The 21,809-nt window shown below is 38.0% G+C and overlaps 1 protein-coding gene across 9 annotated transcripts in view; it reads left to right on the forward strand.

Annotated features, from left to right (window-relative positions):
* Positions 1-1,064: 1,064 nt before the first annotated feature.
* The window catches only part of LOC130910150 (sodium bicarbonate cotransporter 3-like), a 102,788-nt gene continuing 82,043 nt past the window's right edge, over positions 1,065-21,809 (forward strand). For 8 of the 9 annotated variants that reach the window (XM_057827154.1, XM_057827152.1, XM_057827157.1 and 5 more), the window contains exons 1-5: positions 1,065-1,207; positions 16,156-16,237; positions 17,478-17,627; positions 18,353-18,491; positions 20,577-20,737. In XM_057827154.1, the coding sequence (XP_057683137.1) occupies positions 1,166-1,207; positions 16,156-16,237; positions 17,478-17,627; positions 18,353-18,491; positions 20,577-20,737 (574 nt within the window). In that variant the 5' untranslated portion in view covers positions 1,065-1,165. Of the gene's footprint in view, positions 1,208-7,035; positions 7,285-16,155; positions 16,238-17,477; positions 17,628-18,352; positions 18,492-20,576; positions 20,738-21,809 lie in introns of those variants that run through there. The other variant, XM_057827153.1, reaches the window with a different exon arrangement.

The raw sequence follows: 21,809 nt of genomic DNA on the forward strand, positions 1-21,809 counted from the left end.
ACGGGCTTACACTTACAAGGGATTCACACAATTACTGGTTTCTAGATCACGGAGCTGATTTATGTACACTCCACCCCTCCCAATCATTTATCTTATTGACCCCCCCCCCCCCCCTTCTTACCCTGGTCAACAGGCCCCCCACATGGTGTCAACTGGAAATACATCTAGCTGAGGATAGCACCAACATATTCATATTTAGTGTCGGTGTTCAATGTATTTCTTGTTGTTGTTTGTGTTTTCTTTCTTTTTTTGTTTTTCTTTTCTTCCGTTCCCCTATAACCCCTTCTTGTTCACTGCTTTGTCATAATAAATGAGGTATGTTGAATGATCACAATGGGAGTATGGTATACTCTCAATGTGAAACATTAAAACTGTTCAGACCAACCGGACACTTAGACTTCAATTCTCCGTTACAAACAGCTGAACAGAATAGGTTTGTAAAAAAAAAAAAAGAAAAAAAATAAATAAATAGTCATGAAATTAAAAGAAACGTATGAATGAGAAGGTGTGTCCAAACTTTCTGGCAACTTCATTGTGAATATGTCAGCATTTCTTTCTTTCTTCATTTATTATTATTATTTAAAAAAAACAACACCAAATTGTATAGGTGGGTTTAAGAATAATTTAGGGGGGCTGAAGCCTCCCTAAAACAGGCCTAACGACGCCACTGGTTGGTAGTATTATATCCCTACCATCCCTATGCAAACTGTTTGGTGAAAAACTAAAGTTATCACACAATTTCAGGGTTCAGTTCTCAGACATATAACATGTATTTCGACCCCATTTCAGAGAATTAACATTGTTGGTTTCAAATAGTATAACTTAGGTTTTGAACGGCTATTGGTAAAGAATAAAAAAGACATAAAAAACGGACGTTAGTTTTATATGAACTAAAACAAAAAGCCCGCTTTGCTTGAGCAACGAACTAAAATCCAACCTTAAAATGACGTCATGCTGTTTGATTGGCCAAAAATCTGTATACCAAAATATTATTGGTAAGCTCCATCTGTCAATCATTGTAGAGGCGTGGCCTTTGACGTCATGGGCAAACGAGCGGTCGCCAGCCAGTCCCCTTGTTCACTCAAGTGTCCCATTGCCGGTTTCCACTCCTCGACACAACCGGCAAAAACCTCACCGGCGACCAAAAGGTCTAGCGGGGAGTGCTATGGATGAATCATCGGAACAAACGCGGCCCTTCTTGAGATCAGTATGTACCCTCACCTTACCGAGAACCGCTAACTTAGCGTCACGTCTGCCTGTTTCTTTGTCCGTCTGTTACCTTGTGTTTGCCTGGCAGCTGGTTAAGCACAAGGGATGCTTTACGCGACCGATTCAACCGGACTCCCTCCGGAAGCTGCTATTGTTAGCCGGCTTTCTTATCCTGACACGTGGCGTGGTGTTAAGAAGTGGTTAGCGAGAGTGGACTTTTCAAAATAAGGCGTACTGTAAAAATGTATTTTCTTAGCTTTTTGTTGCTCTTTGCGGCGATTTGTACAAGAAAGTCTCGCTAGCTAATTGGGCTAGCCGGGGACGAGGTTGACTTTTAATGTTTAATAAGTAATTTAAGGAGTTAAACTAACAAAACTGTTAGAATTGTTTGTTTTGATGAACTTCCTTGTACACTTTACAATCCATCAACTCACATGGTGAATGTTGAATCGTTCTCCCTTTGTTTATATTGAAGAAAAATGAAGTCAAGTTAAGTCAGTAGTTGTACGGACTAGGAACTAAATCCCTGTGACCTGTCTCAGGAGTAAAGCATTAGTGACAGATGGGATACTGACTGTCAAACTTCAGAGCTGTGCGAACAAATCCAAAAAAGAAACGGGTTGCAGTGCTAAGTTTAAAATGCCTAACTGACTGATCTAAAGGCTGGTGTAGGGTTGCTTACTGCTATGTTTGTGTGTGTCTGTCTAGGTACTTATTTGTGCACGTATAATCATGTGCTTAGTGGTGAGGAAACACGACCCCTTTGCCGCTCAATGAAAAAGGGCTTCATCACTATACTTATGTCTTTTCCTGGTCACGGAAATGATTGGGTTTGCTGTTATAGAGACAATGTTTGAGCTGTGTGAGAGATATACTGTAGATACTAAACCTGCAGGTGCACCTAGGTGTATGAGGACAAGTGGTGGACAAACATCATGTGTTCTGACAGGTTTCAACCAACGAGCCCACGTTTACAGAAGTGGAACTGAGCACGTTTTTAATATGCATGTGGTGCATCATGCAGTAGACATCCATTTTATACTTGTTCTTTGCTGCCTCCTATTGGTTCATTTGTGTTTAGAGCAGTGAGTACATGTTCAGTGGATTGTGGTAGCATTTCTGTTAAAGTTATGCTCAGGTCTGGCGATCATCAGTGCTGGATGAAGTACTCTTTTTCTTTCTTTTTTTTTTTTTTACTTAAGTAAAAGTACAGATACAGGTGAAAAATGACTTAAGTAAAAGTACAAGGATCTAAAAAAAAAAATACTCAAGTGAAGGTACAAAAAGTAAAACGATGCAAAAATGTACGATATGTATATATACTAGGGCTGTCAAGCGTTTCAAATTTTGAATCGGGTTAATCACAGCTTAAAAATGAATTAATCGTAATTAATCGCAATTCGAACCATCTATAAAAAATGCCATATTTTTCTGTAAATTGTTGGAATGGAAAGATAAGACCCAAAACGGATATATACATTCAACATACTGTACATAAGTACTGTATTTGTTCATTATAAAAATAAATCAACAAGATGGCATTAACATCATTAACATTCTGTTAAAGCGATCCATGGATATAAAGACTTGTAGTTCTTAAAAGATAAATGTTAGAACAAGTTATAGAGATTTTATATTAAAATTAGGGCTGTCAAACGATTAAGCTTTTTAATCGAGTTAATTACAATCTTAAAAATTAATTAATCGTAATTAATCGCAATTAATCGCAATTCAAACCATCTATAAAATATGCCATATTTTTCTGTAAATTATATATATATTCTGTAAAATAAATTGTTGGAATGGAAAGATAAGACACAAGATGGATATATACATTCAACATACGGCACATAAGGACTGTAGTGGGCATTTCACTCTACTGTCATTTAAATCTGTCTATGCTGTCCTCACTCCGAAGCGTCTACTTTTTCCAAAGCTAGACAGCTAGTGAACGACGCCATAATAATCAGACTTCTTCCTTTTTCATCTGATTAATTAATAAAATGGCCTCAAACCATTGTCCTCTTTAGACCGTCGTAAAACTACAAAAAAAAGTACACAAGCATTGCATTAGCAACAACATTAGCTTAGCACGCTATACAGGTTCACTAAACATAAACAAAAAGCGTCTCATACAAAAAATATAACATTTTGCTTACTAACATAATATGTACATTATTTACAACAACCATACTAACGGACAGATCTTGTCCAAGGATCATATAAGCACAACATTACAACATAGGCGTCAGCCCGAGACGTCGTGCAGCCATATTGAACTGGCAAGACAACAATAAACCATGTCGCAAAGCGACCACAAGAGTTCGCTGTTAGACAGCACAAAAAGCCTTGCTGTAAAACTTACCAAAAGGCAGAATACTGTCTGAGCGGGACATGTGCGTTAATTGTGTCAAATATTCTAAGGTGATTAATTTAAAAAATTAATTACCGCGCGTTAACGCGATAATTTTGACAGCCCTAATTAAAATCCCTCTTAATGTTTTCGTTTTAATAAAATTTGTAAAAATTTCAATCAAAAAATAAACTAGTAGCTTGCCATTGTTGATGTCAATAATTACACAATGCTCATGGTGCTGAAGCCCATATAATCAGTTGCACCCAAGCGCCAGCAGAGGGCGACAAAACACCAAAAAACAAAAGTAACAAGTGCACATGACACTGGGCTGTCATTTTAATCTGTTTGAGCGGGGCATGTGCTTTAAATGCGTCAAATATTTTAACGTGATTAATTAAAAACTAATTACCGCCCGTTAACGCGATAATTTGACAGCCCTAATATATACATACTAGTACAGTGCTGGCCAATTAGCACCCCTGCAATTCTGTCAGATAATGCTCAAGTCCTCCCAGAAAATGATTGCAGTTACAAACACTTTGGTTGTAATTTCTTCATTTATTTTGATTGCAATGAAAAAACACAAAAGAGAATGGAGAAAAAAATCATTATCATTTCACACAAAACTCCAAAAATTGGCCAGACACCCTTTCAGATTCAGAATATTTATTGTCAGAAAAATCATGTGATGCTTCTCTAATTTGTGTAATTAACAGCACCTGTTACTTACCTGTGGCACATAACAGGTGGTGGCAATAACTAAATTACACTTGCAGCCAGTTAAATGGATTAAAGTTGACTCAACCTCTGTGCTGTGTCCTTGTGTGTACCACATTGAGCATGGAACAAAAAAAGAAGACCAAAGAACTGTCTGAGGACTTGAGAAGGAAAATTGTGAGGAAGAATGGGCAATCTCAAGGCTACAAGTCCATCCTCAAAGACCTGAATGTTCGTGTTTCTACCGTGCGCAGTGTTATCAATAAGTGTAAAGCCCACGGCACTGTGGCTAGCCTCCCTAGATGTGTACGGGAAATAAAAAATTGACGAGAGATTTCAACAAAAGATTGTGCGGATGGTGGATAAAGAACCTCGACTAACATCAAAACAAGTTCACGCTGTCCTGCAGTCCGAGCGTACAACAGTGTCAACCCGTACTATCCGTTGGCATCTGAATGAAAAGGGACTCTATGGTAGGATACCCTGGAAGACCCCACCTCTGAGCCAGAGACTTAAAAAAGCCAGGCTGGAGTTTGCCAAAACTTACCTGAGAAAGCCAAAAATGTTTTGGAAGAATGTTCTCTGGTCAGATGAGACAAAAGTAGAGCTTTTTGTTTGTTTCCCTGATGTTTTGGGGTTGCTTTGCTGCCTCTGGCACTGGACTGTTTGACCGTGTGCATGGAATTATGAAGACTACCAACAAATTTTGCAGCATAAATCTGGGTCTCCCTCAGAGGTCATGGGTCTTCCAGCAGGACAATTGTGCTACCAAGTATTAGGCTGAGGGTGCCAATACTTTTGTCTAGCCCATTTTTGGAGATGTCTGTAAAATGATAATGATTATTTTTTTTTTTTTCATTCTCTTTAGTGTTTTTTCATTGCAAGCAAAACAAATGAAGATCTTACTACCAAAGCATTTGTAATTGTAATCATTTTCTGGGAGAAAATGAGCATTATCTGACAGAATTGCAGGGGTGCCAATACTTTTGCCAGCAGCGTATTAGTAAAAAAGAATTCTGTCACTATATATGATTATGGCAATCAACTGTGATATTATTACGTCTAGTGCTGCAACGATTAATCGATTAACTCGAGTATTCGATTAGAAAAAGATTCGAATTACATTTTGCTGCTTCGAGTATTCGTTTAATTATTGTGGCGTTTTAATGGTTTATTTTAAAACTGTTTGCATTCAGTTTTATTGATTTGAGTGGATACACTGCCCTCTAGTCTGCCTCATTTCATATGGCTGAATCCAGCTGCTCCATCTTAAGACCAACATAAGCCAAGTTTTTGTTTGAGCTAATGTTTTTTTTAATGCATTCGTAATTTAGTTTATGGGTATATTGAGCCATTTTTGTGGGAATATGTGTCTGAACCATTTATTAAGAGTGCTGTTTAAAAAAAAAAAAAAAAAAAAGTTTGCGTTTTATAGGATGTAAGCTAGCGGACTTTTGCTATGTAAGTTAGCCAATTGTTCTTTTGCTGTACATAGACTTATATGATTATTATTTTGTACCGTTTGAGGCTCAGCTCAGGTATTTTAATTTTTCGTGTTCCTTATCCGATTACTCGATTATTCAACAAACTAGTTCATCGATTAATCGACTACTAAAATAATCGATAGCTGCAGCCCTAATTACGTCATTCCAAACCTATTGCTGTTTGAAGTTGTGAATACATATAATAATATAATAATAATATAAAATATATAAATTATTATAATTCTTATGATCGTTAAGGTAAGGTCATAACGACCTCCAGAGAATCCTCCATTATCTTTTCATGTGGATTAGAAAGTAAGGCTGTCAAAATTATCGCGTTAACGGGAGGTAATTAATTTTTTTAATTAATCATGTTAAAATATTTGACGCAATTAACGCACATGCCCCGCTCAAACAGATTAAAATGACAGCAGTGTCATATGCACATGTTACATGTGTTTTTTGGCGTTTTGTTGCCCTCTGCTGGCGCTTTGGTGCGACTGAATTTATGGGTTTAAGCACAATGAGCATTGTGTAATTATTGACATCAACAATGGCGAGCTACTAGTTTATTTTTTGATTGAAAATTTTACAAATTTTATCAAAACAATAACATTAAGAGGGGTTTTAATACAAAATTTCTATAACTTGTACTAACATTTATCTTTTAAGAACTACAAGTCTTTCTGTCCATTGATCTTGTTGATTTATTGTTATAATAAACAAATACAGTACTTATGTACAGCATGTTGAATTTATATATCCGTCTTGTGTCTTATCTTTCCATTCCAACAATAATTTACAGAAAAATATGGCATGTTTTATAGATGGTGTGAATTGCGATTAATTACTATTAATTAATTTTTAAGCTGTGATTAACTCGATTAAAATTTTTAATCGTTTGACAGCCCTATTAGAAAGACAATATTATGGCCTGAGAAAAAGTTATCCTGTAATTTTAAGAAAATATTTGAGTCTCGATGTCGTTTTTAGAATTTTATTGAGTACATTCCTTGTTTGATCTTGATAATTACATGCCTAGCTTCAATCCAAATGCACTGCCTGAAGAACGCCAAGCTGTGTGCCTGTTTCCATTCATCTGTTTTGGGGATTGGTTTTCATGTGTGACCTGAATACCTCAGCCGGTAAACATTTGCATGTCCTCGGAACGTGTGCGTATGTCCTCCATGTGTTGCTGTGTGTGCGTTTTTTTAGCTCTTGGCCGGGGCAAATAAAATATTAATGGTGCCATGGTGGGATTGGCTGCCGAGCAAAGAGCAGGCTGACAACAGGGTAGAGCAGAGTACTGTGTTCTGAAGAAGCCTGTTCCCCCCCTTTCTCTCGCTCTCTCTCTCTCTTTTCCCTGCTGTATAGAGGCACGAGCATAGGAATCGGGAAGAGACGAGTGTCTCTATTGAGAGTGTTCACTACGAGGTAACTGTTAAAATAGGGGAACAAGCTAACGTATTTGCTAGGATCTCAATGGACAAACAGAGTGAAGAAAAGCATGTACTAACGGTAGGTCCACCTGTGTTTGCATGTGCCATGGTTGGTAGTGGTACTTGAACAATGTCCCATCTTTAGTGATACTGCATGCATTGTTTGAGGTTTTTTTTCCTTCTTCTCCAATTTGGTCCAGAGTGCTATTAAACAGGGAACGTGCTTCGAACAAGAGAGATTTTAGAAAGTCAATCCAAGGTGAAAGAGGGGGTGATTGGATGCTAACCTTCCTCATCCATTCATTCATTTTAAAGCTTCCCGAAATTAGGACGTTTGCTTTCTAATCTTGAATGAGCTAAAGGAGTGAAGGGTAGAAGAAACTAACACAGACTGTTATGGCAGCATGAAAGGGAGAATAGGAGGAGACTGTTAGGAAGAGGTAGGTTAAACTTAAAACATGTCTGCCAAGGTTGTGGAACATAAAGGTGGTGCATGCTGTTTGAACAGATGACGTTCACTGGCTTGGGTAAACTGATTAATTATTATTAGCATTGATAAGAGATCCACGCTCGGTGAGGAACATTATTTTTCTCGGGACAGATTTGTGAGGCACTACTTTTGTAGTATGTTTTATATTTTAAATCAGGGGTGCCCAAGTCCGGTCCTCGAGAGCCCATATCCAGCTTGTTTTCCATGTCTCCCTCCTTTAACACACCTGAATTAAATGATCAGCTCATCAGCAAGCACTGCAGGAGCCTGATAATGATCCTGATTATTTGATTCAGGTGTGTTGGCGGAGGGAGACATGGAAAACAAGCCAGATAGGGTCTCTCGAGGACCGGACTTTGGCATCCCTGTTCTAAATCTACAACTTCTGGTTAAGAAATGAAACATCAAGCGATAATAACAGGATTGAGATAGCTGTCCTACCATATGACATTTTCTCATCTACGTAATTCATCACAACATGTTTATTTGAACTTCATAAAGGTTGACTACTATATCAAATAGTGCTGAACTGTACTTTGCTCATGTTTTTTACTTGGGATAGGATAAGCATCGTGTATTTACTTTAAAAAATATATTTACAGTATGTTTTTCTGCTTCATGCTCGTACAGCCCTTACGCTTCCTCTTGCTGCTTTTCTTGGTCAGCAGTGTAGCTGGAGTTTGCCTCCTAAAGTTAACGATGATTGACAGGTTTGTAACTTTGATCTGGCGAGTGATAGCTTAAAGGCACGAATGTGTTAATCATTGTTTAGTCAATCTTCTTTGACTACAGGGTGTTCTGGGAAAAAGTAAGTGTGGAGCCTTGGCAAAATATATATATGTATCGCAATTGGAGGTCGACTGATATAGAATTTTCAAATGCTGATGCCGCTATCCCCCCCAAATTTTCAGCCGATTGCCGATATTTGAGGCCAATATGCTTTTTTTTTTTCTTTTTTCCTAAAAACGAATACCATAGACTTCATAATGTATTGACATGACACATTCTTTATTCACTGTATCACGCCTTCCCGAAGGGGCCATCCAACACTCTGCTTCATTAATTAGCATGTAAAGTCACATGCAGCGATCTAACCCCGGATTTAGGTTGAAAAAGTACGAAAGCTGTACTGCATACAAACAGGAAGGATTGTCTCAGGAGTGATTTGTTCGAAGTTTCAAGGTAATTATTATATTTTTCGCACTATGCATACATTTTGAAATGTTGTGAAAAAAATCAATGGGAGAAATTAGCTGCTACAGCATTGGCATTATACTTCGCAATATTTACCCAAAATATGCACTTTTTTTTGTTTTTGTTTTTTTTTTTGCTTTTAACCAAGAATCGAGGCTCTTTTACGTCCATATCAATAAAGACTTCAGGGATTTAAGCATTTATTCACAAGAATTTTCAACGAAAAAAGCTCTTTGTTTACATATGGCGGCCGCAAATTTCCTTACTGACTAGCCTCATAGTTTGCAACGTAAAATAAATGCTACCTGCTCGGTTTTTTTTGTGCTTTTAACCAAGAACAGAGACTGTTTTACGCCCATATCTATAAAGAATTCCGTTATTTAAGCATTTATTCCTGAGAATTTTCAACGCAAAAAGCTCTTTGTCTGTGTTACCACCCTGTCAGCTTTCATGGAGATAGGCCCCCTATGAATCGGCCCCGTGTCCCGTCAATACATTATAAAGTCTATGCACATACGTTATGAAAGGCAATTTCTAAAAAAATTGCTTCAGCAGCTTCAAACTTACAGTGATGCCCTGAGAATTAAAGGGTTAGGTCCAGTGCTACCAAACCAAAGAACTCAGCACTTATTTTTATGATTATACACACTCAGCAAGAACAGTGTATTATTTTCAAATAAATAAACACATCAGGACATTGCGACGAGATGTAAACAAGTGAGCGTTTAAGAGGATGCTCGCCATGCTAAAGCTAATCCTAACGCGAATGCTACGCTAATGCTACAAGTTAGATTTAGAGTGTAAGGAACACTTAGTAAACATCTTAAAATGTTAAAGCAACATTGCATATTCTCTGATGCAAATTTTTTTTAAAAAATACAATATTTACAAAAAAGGCATGCCTGAAGCTTCCTGTAGCAGCCTGCCTTCTAGCGAGAAGGGCCTGACTGAAGCCAGAGCCAAGCAACAGCCGCTACAAGCCACGCCTGCTATTGGTGCGGTGGTGCCAATAATGTGTTTACCATGTGAAGTTCAAAGGGTTTTGTTGTGTTATTTGGGTTCAATAAGAAGACTTTGTTAACTCTGAACTCACTTTACTGCATCATATTATCACCGTACAACGCACAACCACAACAATGTGTGTACCTACGCTGGACGCATACGATACAGTTATGTATCTCACTGCCTAGGGAGGTAAAGTAGTCTCAGACATATCACAACAGGTTTTTGTAATAGGCCCTAACCCCATTCCTTACCCTAAACTGAACTAGACACATTGGTTTTGCGGACACAGCGGCGTGCGTAAACATAACTACAGTATATTGTAACCTTTGCTATCTTTGGAAGTCATTTAATGTTGTGAATCAACCGTTAAAGTTGATAAAATTGCTCCCGTTATTATTGCTTTCTCTCTCTTTGTCTACTTTCGACATGTGAACGTGTTAAAAGTGTTTCAGCATTTATAGATTCAAGTCAAGATTTTGCCAATTAAGGAGTATTTTGGATAAAAAGTTACAACAGCCTGCCTGAGAATTCTACTGCTTTAAGATGCCGGCTGTTTACTATCACTGCTGAGTCCGTCATTTTGCATCTAGTTGTATATCCTATACATGTGATATCTATGAGTCACATCAGACGCTACCACCGTAGCATCATGTGGGTGGGGTTTGTAGGGATGTGGTTTGTACAAGGCGTGGTTTGTGGAGGCTGTCACATGGCTCTGGGCTGCACTCAGGTATTATTGCTTCATGCTGCTGGAGGGTCCTTCCGGGGTCCTACCGTCAGTTAGCAGCGGCCCCAGTTGCCCACATAGATGCCTGATCAAAATCGGCTTTTTTTTGTTTTGTTTTTTTGTTCGTCGGCCGATGTTGAAAAACTGTCCATATATTGGTCGACTTCTTATCACAATGTTAATTTTTTTCATTATCATTCAGGCCTAATATATTTATAAATATATTATATAATATATAAAAATCTTAATCGTTTGACAGCTGTAAGATATATATATATATATATATAATTTTTTTTAAAGGCTAAAAAGTAACAAAATAATCCAGAAATACATTGGCATAGCCAAAAGACACAAAAATATATACCTTTTATTTGCTCAAATAATAACAAAAAAACCCCAACTTTTTTTCGGTATTGGATTGGGACTCCGTATCGGCAGTTTCTCAAAATCGGGTGACTCTGACTCGGGTGCAAAATATGCGCTTGGGACTTCCCTATTTGTTACCCAATAATTGATATATAGATTATATGATATGCTGTTACAAGGTGCTTAGCGTACAGTGTTTCCAACATGTTGAGGGCGTAATTAATGGGAAACCAGTACACGAACAGGTGTTTTTATAGTTAAAAACCAACACATTAGTGCAAATGGAATTTTAAGAAGCTTATGACCAAGATTATTATTAATTTTCGTAACCAGCTTTATTCTTTGCATGTAAACATTGAGTCATGTGGTTCTAACAAGTACGGTACTTTCAATGATTAGTCAGGTTTTGTCTGTCAACTCACTGATATTATTCATTTTCTGGTTTGCTTACATTTTGTTGTGTTCCTACTCATGAACCTACTTTTTATTCCAAAATAACATGTTCTAACAACGGAACAGACTCGTCAAGCTTACAAAATTACAGACTGACCACCGTTTCTTAGGGTGTTATCAGTGTGGGATACTCCACATTTTCATGCAAATCCACTTCTATCAGAGGAATGCAAACATAAGACACACTTTGTAGTGCACACAGAGTCACAGCTGGCCTGATTCTAACAATGGAGTGATTATGGTAATACATGTGGGAATCTTAACATGAACAAGTAGTGGCGTATTGTAAATGCCTTCCATTACAATTAAATTTTCACGTGGTTCGCAGTAGTGACTCCTATATTGAGGCCAAGGCATGAGGCGGTATCATGTATCGTTTTATCGGTTACCATCCTGCTTGGCACAAGTACTTCTCTGTGTTGACTAAGGGAATGCTAAGGATCCTGCACCACTAAGGATTGTGTTACACCTTTGTTGTAATTGCAAATTTGATCCTTTTGTTGAAAACCCCTATTGAGTAATGCATGTTATATGTAAGAGGAGTATCATGAAAACTAAATAGTAATGTGAGATGATATTTGGACCCCAGACGTCTATAAGGAAGTGTCCTCATAAATTACCTGGCTGAACTCTTGTGTATCCTACACTCAGTCCATTCTTATCAACCAGTAGTCCATGCCAACATTAGGTCACTGTCACCCTGTGATATTTATAAACACTGTGTGACTCCATCTCAAACAGGCTTTTGGAGAACTCTCTAGGCTCAATACTGTGCAGGATGCTTTACCTTTCCAAATACGGAGTTAATGGTTGAAATTGAAATCATTATTGTGTTTCATTTGGTTTTTCCTCAATGTTAGTCATATTTTGTCTCGACCAATTTTCGGAAGTGTATGGCTGCTAAGTAGAGGTCGACCAGTATGGGATTTTTAAATGCTGATACCGATATATAGAAAAAAGTTTCAGCCGGTTGCCGATATCCAAAGCCGATTTTTTTTTAAAGCCGATATATGAGGTTGATATACTTCAACAGCTTCAAATTTACAATTTTGATCTGAGACTTAAAACATTCATTCGGTCTAGTGCTACCAAACCAACAAACTCAGCACTTGTTATACACACTCTGCAAGAACAGTACATTATTTTCAAATAATTAAACCCACCAGGACATCACAACAAGATGTAAACAAGTGAGAGTTTAAGAGGACGCTCGCCATGCTAATGCTAAAGCAAATGCTATGCTGACGCTACGAGTTACATTTAGAGTGGAAGGATCGCTCGGTAAACACCTTAAAAGGCTAAAGCAGTACTTCTCAGAAAGTGGGGCGGGCCCCCCCAGGGGGGCACAGAGCAAGGCTGGGGGTGGCGCATGTGACCTTGGGGAACATACTTTTTTGTCGTACAAGAAGAAAGTGTAATTGCACATCCACTCAGTGGGCGGCAGTGGCGCTCTCATTTTCAGCGTGTGTGCAGTACTTTTGAACCAAACAAGAGCATACAGCAAAGAGCACTGAAGATATGAAAAGCTAAGCCAAGGAAATATGATGAAGCATATGTAGCATTTAGCTTTTGTCTTTTAGTACAGTGGGAGACGAAAAAAGACCAGTCTGTCTACTTTGCCTAAAAATGTTCGCAGCGGACAGCAGGAATTATTTTTTTCAGCGAGTGCCAAATATTGCCAACAATCCTTCCGCTTTGTCAGTTTTACATCAGTAAACCAGCGAGCACGGTTAGCATCATATAAGGTGGCATACCAAGTTGCTCAGTGCAAAATAACCCCACACCATAGCAAAGGAGCTGATACTGCCTGCAGCAAAAATAAAAACTGTCCCTTTGCCCACTGCCATGTCGTTTTTGTTGTATTAATTTTTGTTTTTTCGGTCTAATTGTTTGACATATTGTCTTGATGCTTGATGTTGCTAATTAATTTGAATTTATTATTATTTATTGATTTCATTTCATGGATTAAAAAATGTATCGAGTGTATTTTTACAGAATGATGTGGATTTTTTTTTACACTTTATTGTAAGTTAATCTATATTACTTTTCTCTTTAATATTAAAAATAACACAATGTCATGCAGAGTACTTATAATTATGAGAATTTTATATACAAATGATACTACAGTATATTTACAGTGGTGGCAGAGAGTTGGGGGGGCGCGGGACGTTTACGTCTTCCTGGGAGGGCATAACAGAAAATAATTGAGAAGCACTGGGCTAAAGCAACATTGCGTATTTGCTTATGCAAGATTTAAAAAATCATAATATATTTAGAAAATAGGCAAGTCTCTAGCTTCCGCGGTCCTACCGTCAGTCAGTGGCGACCACAGTTGCCAACAAGATGCTTGATCAAAATCCTTTTTTATCGGCTTAAATGATTTTTGTTAATCGGCCGATGATGGAAAAAAAACTCCATATATCAGCCCGCTATAGCGGCCGGCCGATATATCGGTTGACCTCTACTGCTAAGCAAGTGGAAGCTGTTTTATTTGTGAATGTCTGCCTGTTGTCGTTTTTCCCTTATGTTTTAAAAACCCATGTGGTCTGGACACCTTTTAGTATACAGAAAGTAAATATAATACATTGGATGTTTACATCGTCAACCCAGCCAAACATTGCATGACCAACAGGTACGAAAATTTCACTGTCACAACGGCAATCTTGAAAACTAAGTAACAGCAAGGATACATATAGGGAACTTTAAATGGTGAAGTACAATAGTAGTGCACATTTGAATAGTGCAGCTTTTGGTTGGACCCAAAGTACGTGGAAGAAATCTCTTTCTAGACACATTTGCGTTTATGGTTTATGGCCTATTTCCTTTAGGGTGCACAACAAAACCCTGGCTGCCTGCCAGGCTAGTAAAGTAATAGGAGAAATCCTGCGTTTTACACACAGCTTTCTCACCGTAACAGCCGTGAAATACCTAACTTGGACATGGAGAATGTCACTCTGTCCACTCGTTGTGGGTAGTTTGATCAAAACATTATTATCACGTCAGTATCTGTTATAATGTGCTGTTGTTGCTAAAGTATTTTAGGTAAATAATTTTATGTGTCAGCATTTATCTGACCAAATGTGGACCTAGATTTAATGGAACCACTACTGTCAGTGCAACTTAAGTTCATAGTCAAAGAATTTGAGAATTCATCAATATTTCAGTATTTTATGTAAAAGGCATGTATAAACTTTTATTTTAGCACCTGAAGACTATTTACTATTGTAAGAACAGGTGCTCCTACAGTGGGGGAAAACCTTTGTACAGTATAAGCCCAGAAGGTCAGTATTAGGAGCTCCTGAGAGCTTCAAGTGACCCCCAACCTATAAAGAGGATAGTCACTGGCTCAAATTGGTTAAAAAAAGAGGGCTAGCAAAAGGGATTGAGTGGTTGTAGGAAAGTGGAATTAGAGCACTCGCAGAAGACAACTTGTTTACCACGAGTTAATAAATACTTGACAATAACAAGGGGAGTTAATGTAATCAATATAAAAGGATGATGTCAGATCTGTAAATTAGTTAAAATATCTATTAGTGCTGCAACGATTAATCGATTAACTCGAGTAATTCCATTAGAAAAAAAGATTCGAATTAAATTTTGCTGCTTCGAGTATTCGTTTAATTAAAGTAGTGTTGCAATGGTTTGCTTTGAAAGTCTTTGCATTTGGTTTTATTGATTTGGAAGGATACACTGCCCACTAGTGGCAACAGTGAATATGACAAAACTCATTTCACACGGCTGAATCAAGCTGCTCCCTGTTAAGACCAACATAAGCTAAGTTTTTTTTTTTTTTTTTTGAGATAATGTTTTTTAATGCCTTCATAATTTAGTTTTTAGGTATATTTAGCCATTTTTTTATGGGAATATGTGTTCGAACCATTTGTTTAGCATTTCACAGCATTTAAGCTAGTGGACGTTTGCTAAGTAAGTTAGCCAATTTTTAGATTTAGATCCTCATTTATTAATTTCTTTATACTGTTTGAGGCTCAGCTCAGGTATTTTCATTTTTATATTCCTTATCCGATTGTTCAAACTAACTAGTTCATCGATTAATCGACTACTAAAATAATCGATAGCTGCAGTCCTAATATATATATTGTTAACTTGTGCTGCAACGATTAATCGATTAACTCAAGTAATTCGATTTGCTTCGAGTATTCGTTTAATTAAAGTGGCATTGTAATGGTTTGTTTTGAAAGTGCATTTAGTTTTATTGATTTAGGTGGATACACTGCCCTCTAATGGCGACACTGAATATGACATAACTCATTTCACCTGGCTGAATCCAGCTGCTTCCTGTTAAAACTAACATAAGCTAAGTTTGTTTGAGCTAATGTTTTTTAATGTTAATTTAGTTTATTAGTATATTTAGCGTTTTTTGGGGGAATTTTGTGTTTTTGTGTTTGATGCATTTGTTAACTTAAGAGTATTGTAAATTTTTTTTTTTTTTTTTAAATAGGCATTTTATAGCATTTAAGCTAGCGGACTTTTGCTATGTAAGTTAGCCAATTGTTCTTATGTTGTACTCAGATCATCCTTTATTCATTTTTTTATACCGTTTGAAGCTCAGCCCAGGTATTTTATTTTTTTCTTTATGTTCCTTATCCGATTACTCGATTATTCGAACTAACTAGGTCATCGATTAATCGACTACTAAGAATCGCTAGCTGCAGCCCTGTTCTTAACTTGTCTGTATCCTTTTGTCTCTTTCCTAGGGTCTAGATGAGGAGGCAATTGTTGACCATGGAAAGAGCAGCTTCACCATTCAAACTAACTATGAAAAGGATGACTTGGAAAGTAAGTCATAAGCTAAGCTACATGACTCAAAACAATTTGACCATTGTTTTTCATCAAAGCTAAACATCAACAACTAAAACATCAATTTATTTTCCACCATGATTTGCAAATAAATTCTTTAAAAATCAAACAATTTGATTTTCTGTTTTATTCCCACATTCTGTCTCTCATGGTTGAGCTTTCCCCATGTTGACAATTACAGGCCTTTCTAATATTTTCAAGTGGGAGAACTTTCACAATTAGTGGTTGACTAAATACTTATTTGCCCCACTGTATATTAGTTGAATTTTTCTTTTATCTCAGACAATAGTGAATGGTGGTTTAAATTCCTTATATGTTTCGGCGTAGACTGAGATAAAAGAAAGAAACACTTGTCTGAGATAAAAGAAGAATTTGGCTAGTCACCGATGATAGTGTGATGAGTCCTCTTCCATCAGCTGATAATAAGACGCGTCACACTAACACCGGTGACTCTCTGATGAAGGCGGAAATCTCAGTCGAAACATGTCAGGTATTTAAACCACCATTAACTATTGTCTGAGATAAAAGAAAAATTCAACTAGTTCATGACAGCGTTTCCTTACCTTATATTTTATGTAAAGTGATGGATAATGGTCACGTACAGTGGGGAGAACAAGTATTTGATACACTGCCAATGGGTTTTCCCATTGACTGTGTATGAAATACTTGTTCTCCCCACTGTAAATGTGAAATCATGTTGGAGGTGTTGCTCCCCCTGGCAACCGCCCTCAGCAAGCATGTCGGCTGTCCTTCCTCCTCTTAGTCGTCTGTTTCTTTTCAGTAGCCGAAGTACTCCCATACTAGCGACTTTGTCTTTTTTGAGGGGGGATAAAGCTCAGGTGTAGTCTCACCAACAGACACAAGACAGAGCAACAACCGGAGGGGGAGGGGTGGGCGCTGCCGTTCCAAGCCACGGATTTCTCGCTGCATTTTTGGGACATAAAAAACAGCTAATGGCACGAGTGGTTTTGAAGCTGTAACGTTTTCATACCACGGTAAACCTTGAAACCGGTAACTGGCACTTGCCTACTCTAATGTTGCACAAATTCTTCAGAAACTCATAGCAAACCATCTGTGGTGGCATTTGGGTTAGCACTAGGATGAACATTTCAAAATGTGATGTACTGTGAAATGCCTAATGCCGCTTTCTGTTATGCCAAAGACAATTTGTGCTGTTCCCACAATTTGTCTTCATGTTATTTTGCAATTGTTCCTCTAGGCCACAGAGCAGTGTACGTAGGCGTTCACGTTCCTATTGGAAGGGAAAGCAAGCGGAGACATCGTCACAGAGGACACAGGCACCACAGAAAGAGAAGGGACAAAGATTCGGAGGATGGAAAGGAGGATGACAGAGAATCACCACCTTATGGTTAGAACCAGAAGACGCACTCAGTTTTTGTCTGAAAGGACTCGATTCTCTGTTGTTAGTGAGGATTTCATGAACATGAAGTTAAATACATTTTATTCACATTTTCAAGCTTGGTTGTTTTAAGTATAGCTAAAAAATATTGCATTTGTTCCTTAATTTGTATCAGTGGCAACATAAACTCGGTCAATATTTTAGTTTTCATTCGTGAGAAAACCGAAGATTAACAGTGCGTAACTTTGTCTTGACATTATTTTTGAATAGTTTTGATCAGTGAAAATAATGTGAGCAAATTTAGCTTCTCAGATCACTTCATCGAGAATTAACGTCAAATTATGATCTCATTTTGCACGAATCGCTGTAAGGCTTAAGTCCTACGTACCTTTTTGAACTGCTAATTCCACATAAAGTGAGCGGACCATTCAGGTTGGGTGATTTGACATATACCGGTATGTATAATTTGTTCCCAGGGTTGAATTTGGTATGAATGGACTGTTCTCCTTTTTTTTACCTCAAGTCGATTGCGGCTTGTCAAAAGGAAACCTCATCCAACAACTTTTATTCTAAACTGTAAAGTGAATGTACACTGTAATGTGTTTTGTTTTATACATGAATAACATTGTTGTAGAAAGGAACTGTACAAAATGCTTCACATTTTTCCAGTCAAACATGACAGGAACATTTCATTGCTTTTTTTCGGCTGATTCCCTCCGTCACCATTTGAACAGACACTCCATCCCAACGGGTCCAATTCATTCTGGGCACAGAGGACGATGACTTGGAGCATGTTCCCCATGATCTCTTCACTGAGCTGGATGAGCTATCCTTCCGCGCTGGCAGTGCCACTGAATGGAGGGAAACAGCCAGGTAAGAGTAAAGAAAACTTTGCTGTCGTGTTTGTTATGTTACATAAATTCTCCAAATTAGTCCTCATTTTTACATTACATCACAAAATGTGACACAGTTCTGGGGCTTCAAACACCCACATTATTATAAAATGGAAAATATGTGCCAATGTTGCTTTAACGAATATATACTAACGATATTTTACTATACATAACAAATGTTTGAGCAGCTATATCAACTTTGGAGAAAGATTGCTAATCACGGGAGTAAAATTCCTTCACGTACAAAGAACATACACTATTTTATACACAAGGGTGGGTCATATGTTTTTCTAGTTCATGTTGGACTGCATCACGATGTTTATATCACAAATATTCAGACCCTCTTTTAAACCAAATACAGTATAATATCTGCTCAGTCCATTGGCGATTGCTTTAATGCGATGGCTAAGGTAACAGTAGCAATCAATAGGGAATAGCTGGTTGCAGTGTTGTTTTTGGCAGCCCTTTTAATTTTTGTCTTAGTCTTTTAAACGAAAATACTTATTAGTCTTTGTCATATTTTACTCATTTCAAAATGTTTTCCTATTCCTCTAGTTTTAGTCGATGAAATCCCATGCCAATTTTGTTTAGTTTTAGTCGACAGTTACTTGTAACGTTTTCAAATGAACATACAGACGAGAACATATTGTAGCGTCTACAAGGACAACGCTAACTTTGTAATGATAATACACTCTCAGCTGTGAAGAAATCTGATCTTTTAGCCTGATTGCCGCAATCACGCCAGCCGAACTGCCGGACCCGCACTGGCGCAGCTCCAACTACCCGGGCCGGCGAAACTCCGACAACCCGGCAAACTCCGCTTGTTCACCTTAGTCTTAACCCCTTGTACTGACTCCATTTTGAAAGCTGGAAAAAGGCGTCGAAACACAAGTTGACAATTTATTCAGGTCAGCAGCGATCAAACGGCAAGGCAAAACAGTAACAGACCCAGGTGAGGAGGCAGACTCAGGTCACCATAACACAAGTCAACAAAAGGTTCCCGAGAAAAATGACGAGTAATTAAACATTCAGTATTTTTTAAGGCTCTCGCGGGGCGGGCCGTGGGCAGGAAGAGGGGGGTGTTTGGGTCTTCTTCTGTTGCAGATTTGAGCTATCAAGTTCGTGTGTCACTGTTGCTGGGTCAAGGTTAATGAGGCAACTGAGGTGGGAGGTTCAGCGCACCTCACCGTCTGAGAGGTGCCGAGCTATCAAACTGAGAGTTGTTTTTGTTATCGGATGTTGTGGTAGTACAGGACGTCCCGCCATTTGTTCTGGACTGTCCTGAAGAGCTGATTGCGGGATTTGGTGTTGAATAAGTGGGCTTGTAGATGTCTTGCCTATCACCTGGTAGTCAGCGTCAATCTTGCTCAGTCAGCTGCATGACACACACGTTGAGCTTCTGTGGTCAGTAGGCGTCATGTATCGCTTATGCCTTATGTCAAATATATTCTGCTTGTTTTCCTTAAACTATGATATAAATGCTATTTATTTTATATTGGGTACGTTAGAGTAATGCAAACAATGGAACAGTAAATGCGAGAAAAGATACTATTCCCTTCAGCAGGAAAAGCAGTACAATATTTTCAATTAAACCTACCTAGAAGCCACGAACTGTGTTTTAAAAAAAAAAAAAAAAAATTGCTATGTTTTATCCATGTCAGACGTTTGAGTCTGCTAAGTGATACAAGGTGACAGTCCAGCTAGACCCAAAGCTGCCACCAGAGGGCAGTGTATCATCCCTCATTAAACAAAATACTCTTGGACTTTTTGGTTAGTTATTTTGGGCTACTTAAAGGGTTAATTCCGATTTATGTGAAATTGGGGTTACGTCGCCAGTGTAGGAACGGAACTTATTCATAACCCGGGGACTACCTGTATATATTTTTGTTTCTTTTGGCAATGCTGCTGTATCTCTGGATTATTTATTTTGATATTTTTAGCCCTTAAAAGAATAAAAAATATATGTAATTAAAAAAAAAAATCACCACTACACTAACCAGTTTTACCTTCTTCAAGTCAGTTTATAATTAAACTGTATGCTTGTAATCTTATGTCTGGTCTACAGGTGGCTAAAGTTTGAAGAGGACGTGGAAGATGGAGGGGAAAGATGGAGCAAGCCCTATGTGGCTACATTGTCATTGCACAGTTTATTTGAACTGAGGAGCTGCATCCTCAATGGCACGGTCATGCTGGATATGAGAGCCAACAGTATAGAGGAAATAGCTGGTAAATGATACATTCCTTTTCCGTCAGGGTTTATGCGGGTCATTAAAAAGCATTAAAAGTCATTAAATTATATATTTTTTTAAATCAGGCATTAGGCATTAAAAATTATGTACATGATGGTTAAAAAAAAACTTTTTTTTTTGTACATTATTTGTTGTCCGATATTATCAGCTAGCCGGCATAGAGAACGTAAGATAAGATCGTTACGGGACAAGAGAGCCAATTCAGTCGGTTACCCGATAATATCGGCTGATAAACGCATTTTAAAACAACAATGGTAGAAATGCTGTTCATGTTGAATTGTAATGGAAACAATCCGTAGCGTTAAATACACAAATATGTTCGGCAACAACCATTATTTTCGCACTATAAGGCGCACTTGACCATAAGCCGCCACCCACCTAATTTGGCACGAAAACGGCATTTGTTCATAGATGAGCCGCACTGCACTACTGTATAAGCCGCAGCTGTCCTCACTGTATTATGAAGACGATATTAACCGGTAACACTTTATCTGACAGCGGCATCATACGACTGTCATACGACCAAATGAACCATGATGAAGCTTTGAACCAAATGGCTTCAAAGCTTCATTGCTTCAAGAAGCTTCATTTGGCCATCACTGTTCCGTTGGGGGGGGGGGACAGTCAACCTCTGCTGCAACCTGTTTTCAACACTGTTGTTGTCCAGCATGCCTCTTAGCATGCATTGCAGCGCTAAAGATGTAAATAAATCAAAAATTCATCTACTGTGCAAATTATTTCTTCAGTTACTGTTCCGTTTGTTTCATTAATTGCTAGTTATGGTATTTGATAACGCTTTATTTGACAGTGGCGCTATAAGACTGTAATTAAGACCATCATAATTATGACACTGTCATGATCATTAATAATTTCTTATGACAGATATCATTTAGTGTCATCCGGCAAATTATCTCAATTTTAAATGGATGTAAAAGACCCGAGCTGGGCACAAATAGAGTTAGATGTAATCAGCCGGGTAACACTTTATGACATTTGTCATATGCATTCAATAATGCCCATGATAGTCTTATGGCAGTCTTATAACACCG

The sequence above is a fragment of the Corythoichthys intestinalis genome, chromosome 22 (assembly GCF_030265065.1).
Source record: "Corythoichthys intestinalis isolate RoL2023-P3 chromosome 22, ASM3026506v1, whole genome shotgun sequence".
Classification (NCBI taxonomy): domain Eukaryota; kingdom Metazoa; phylum Chordata; class Actinopteri; order Syngnathiformes; family Syngnathidae; genus Corythoichthys; species Corythoichthys intestinalis.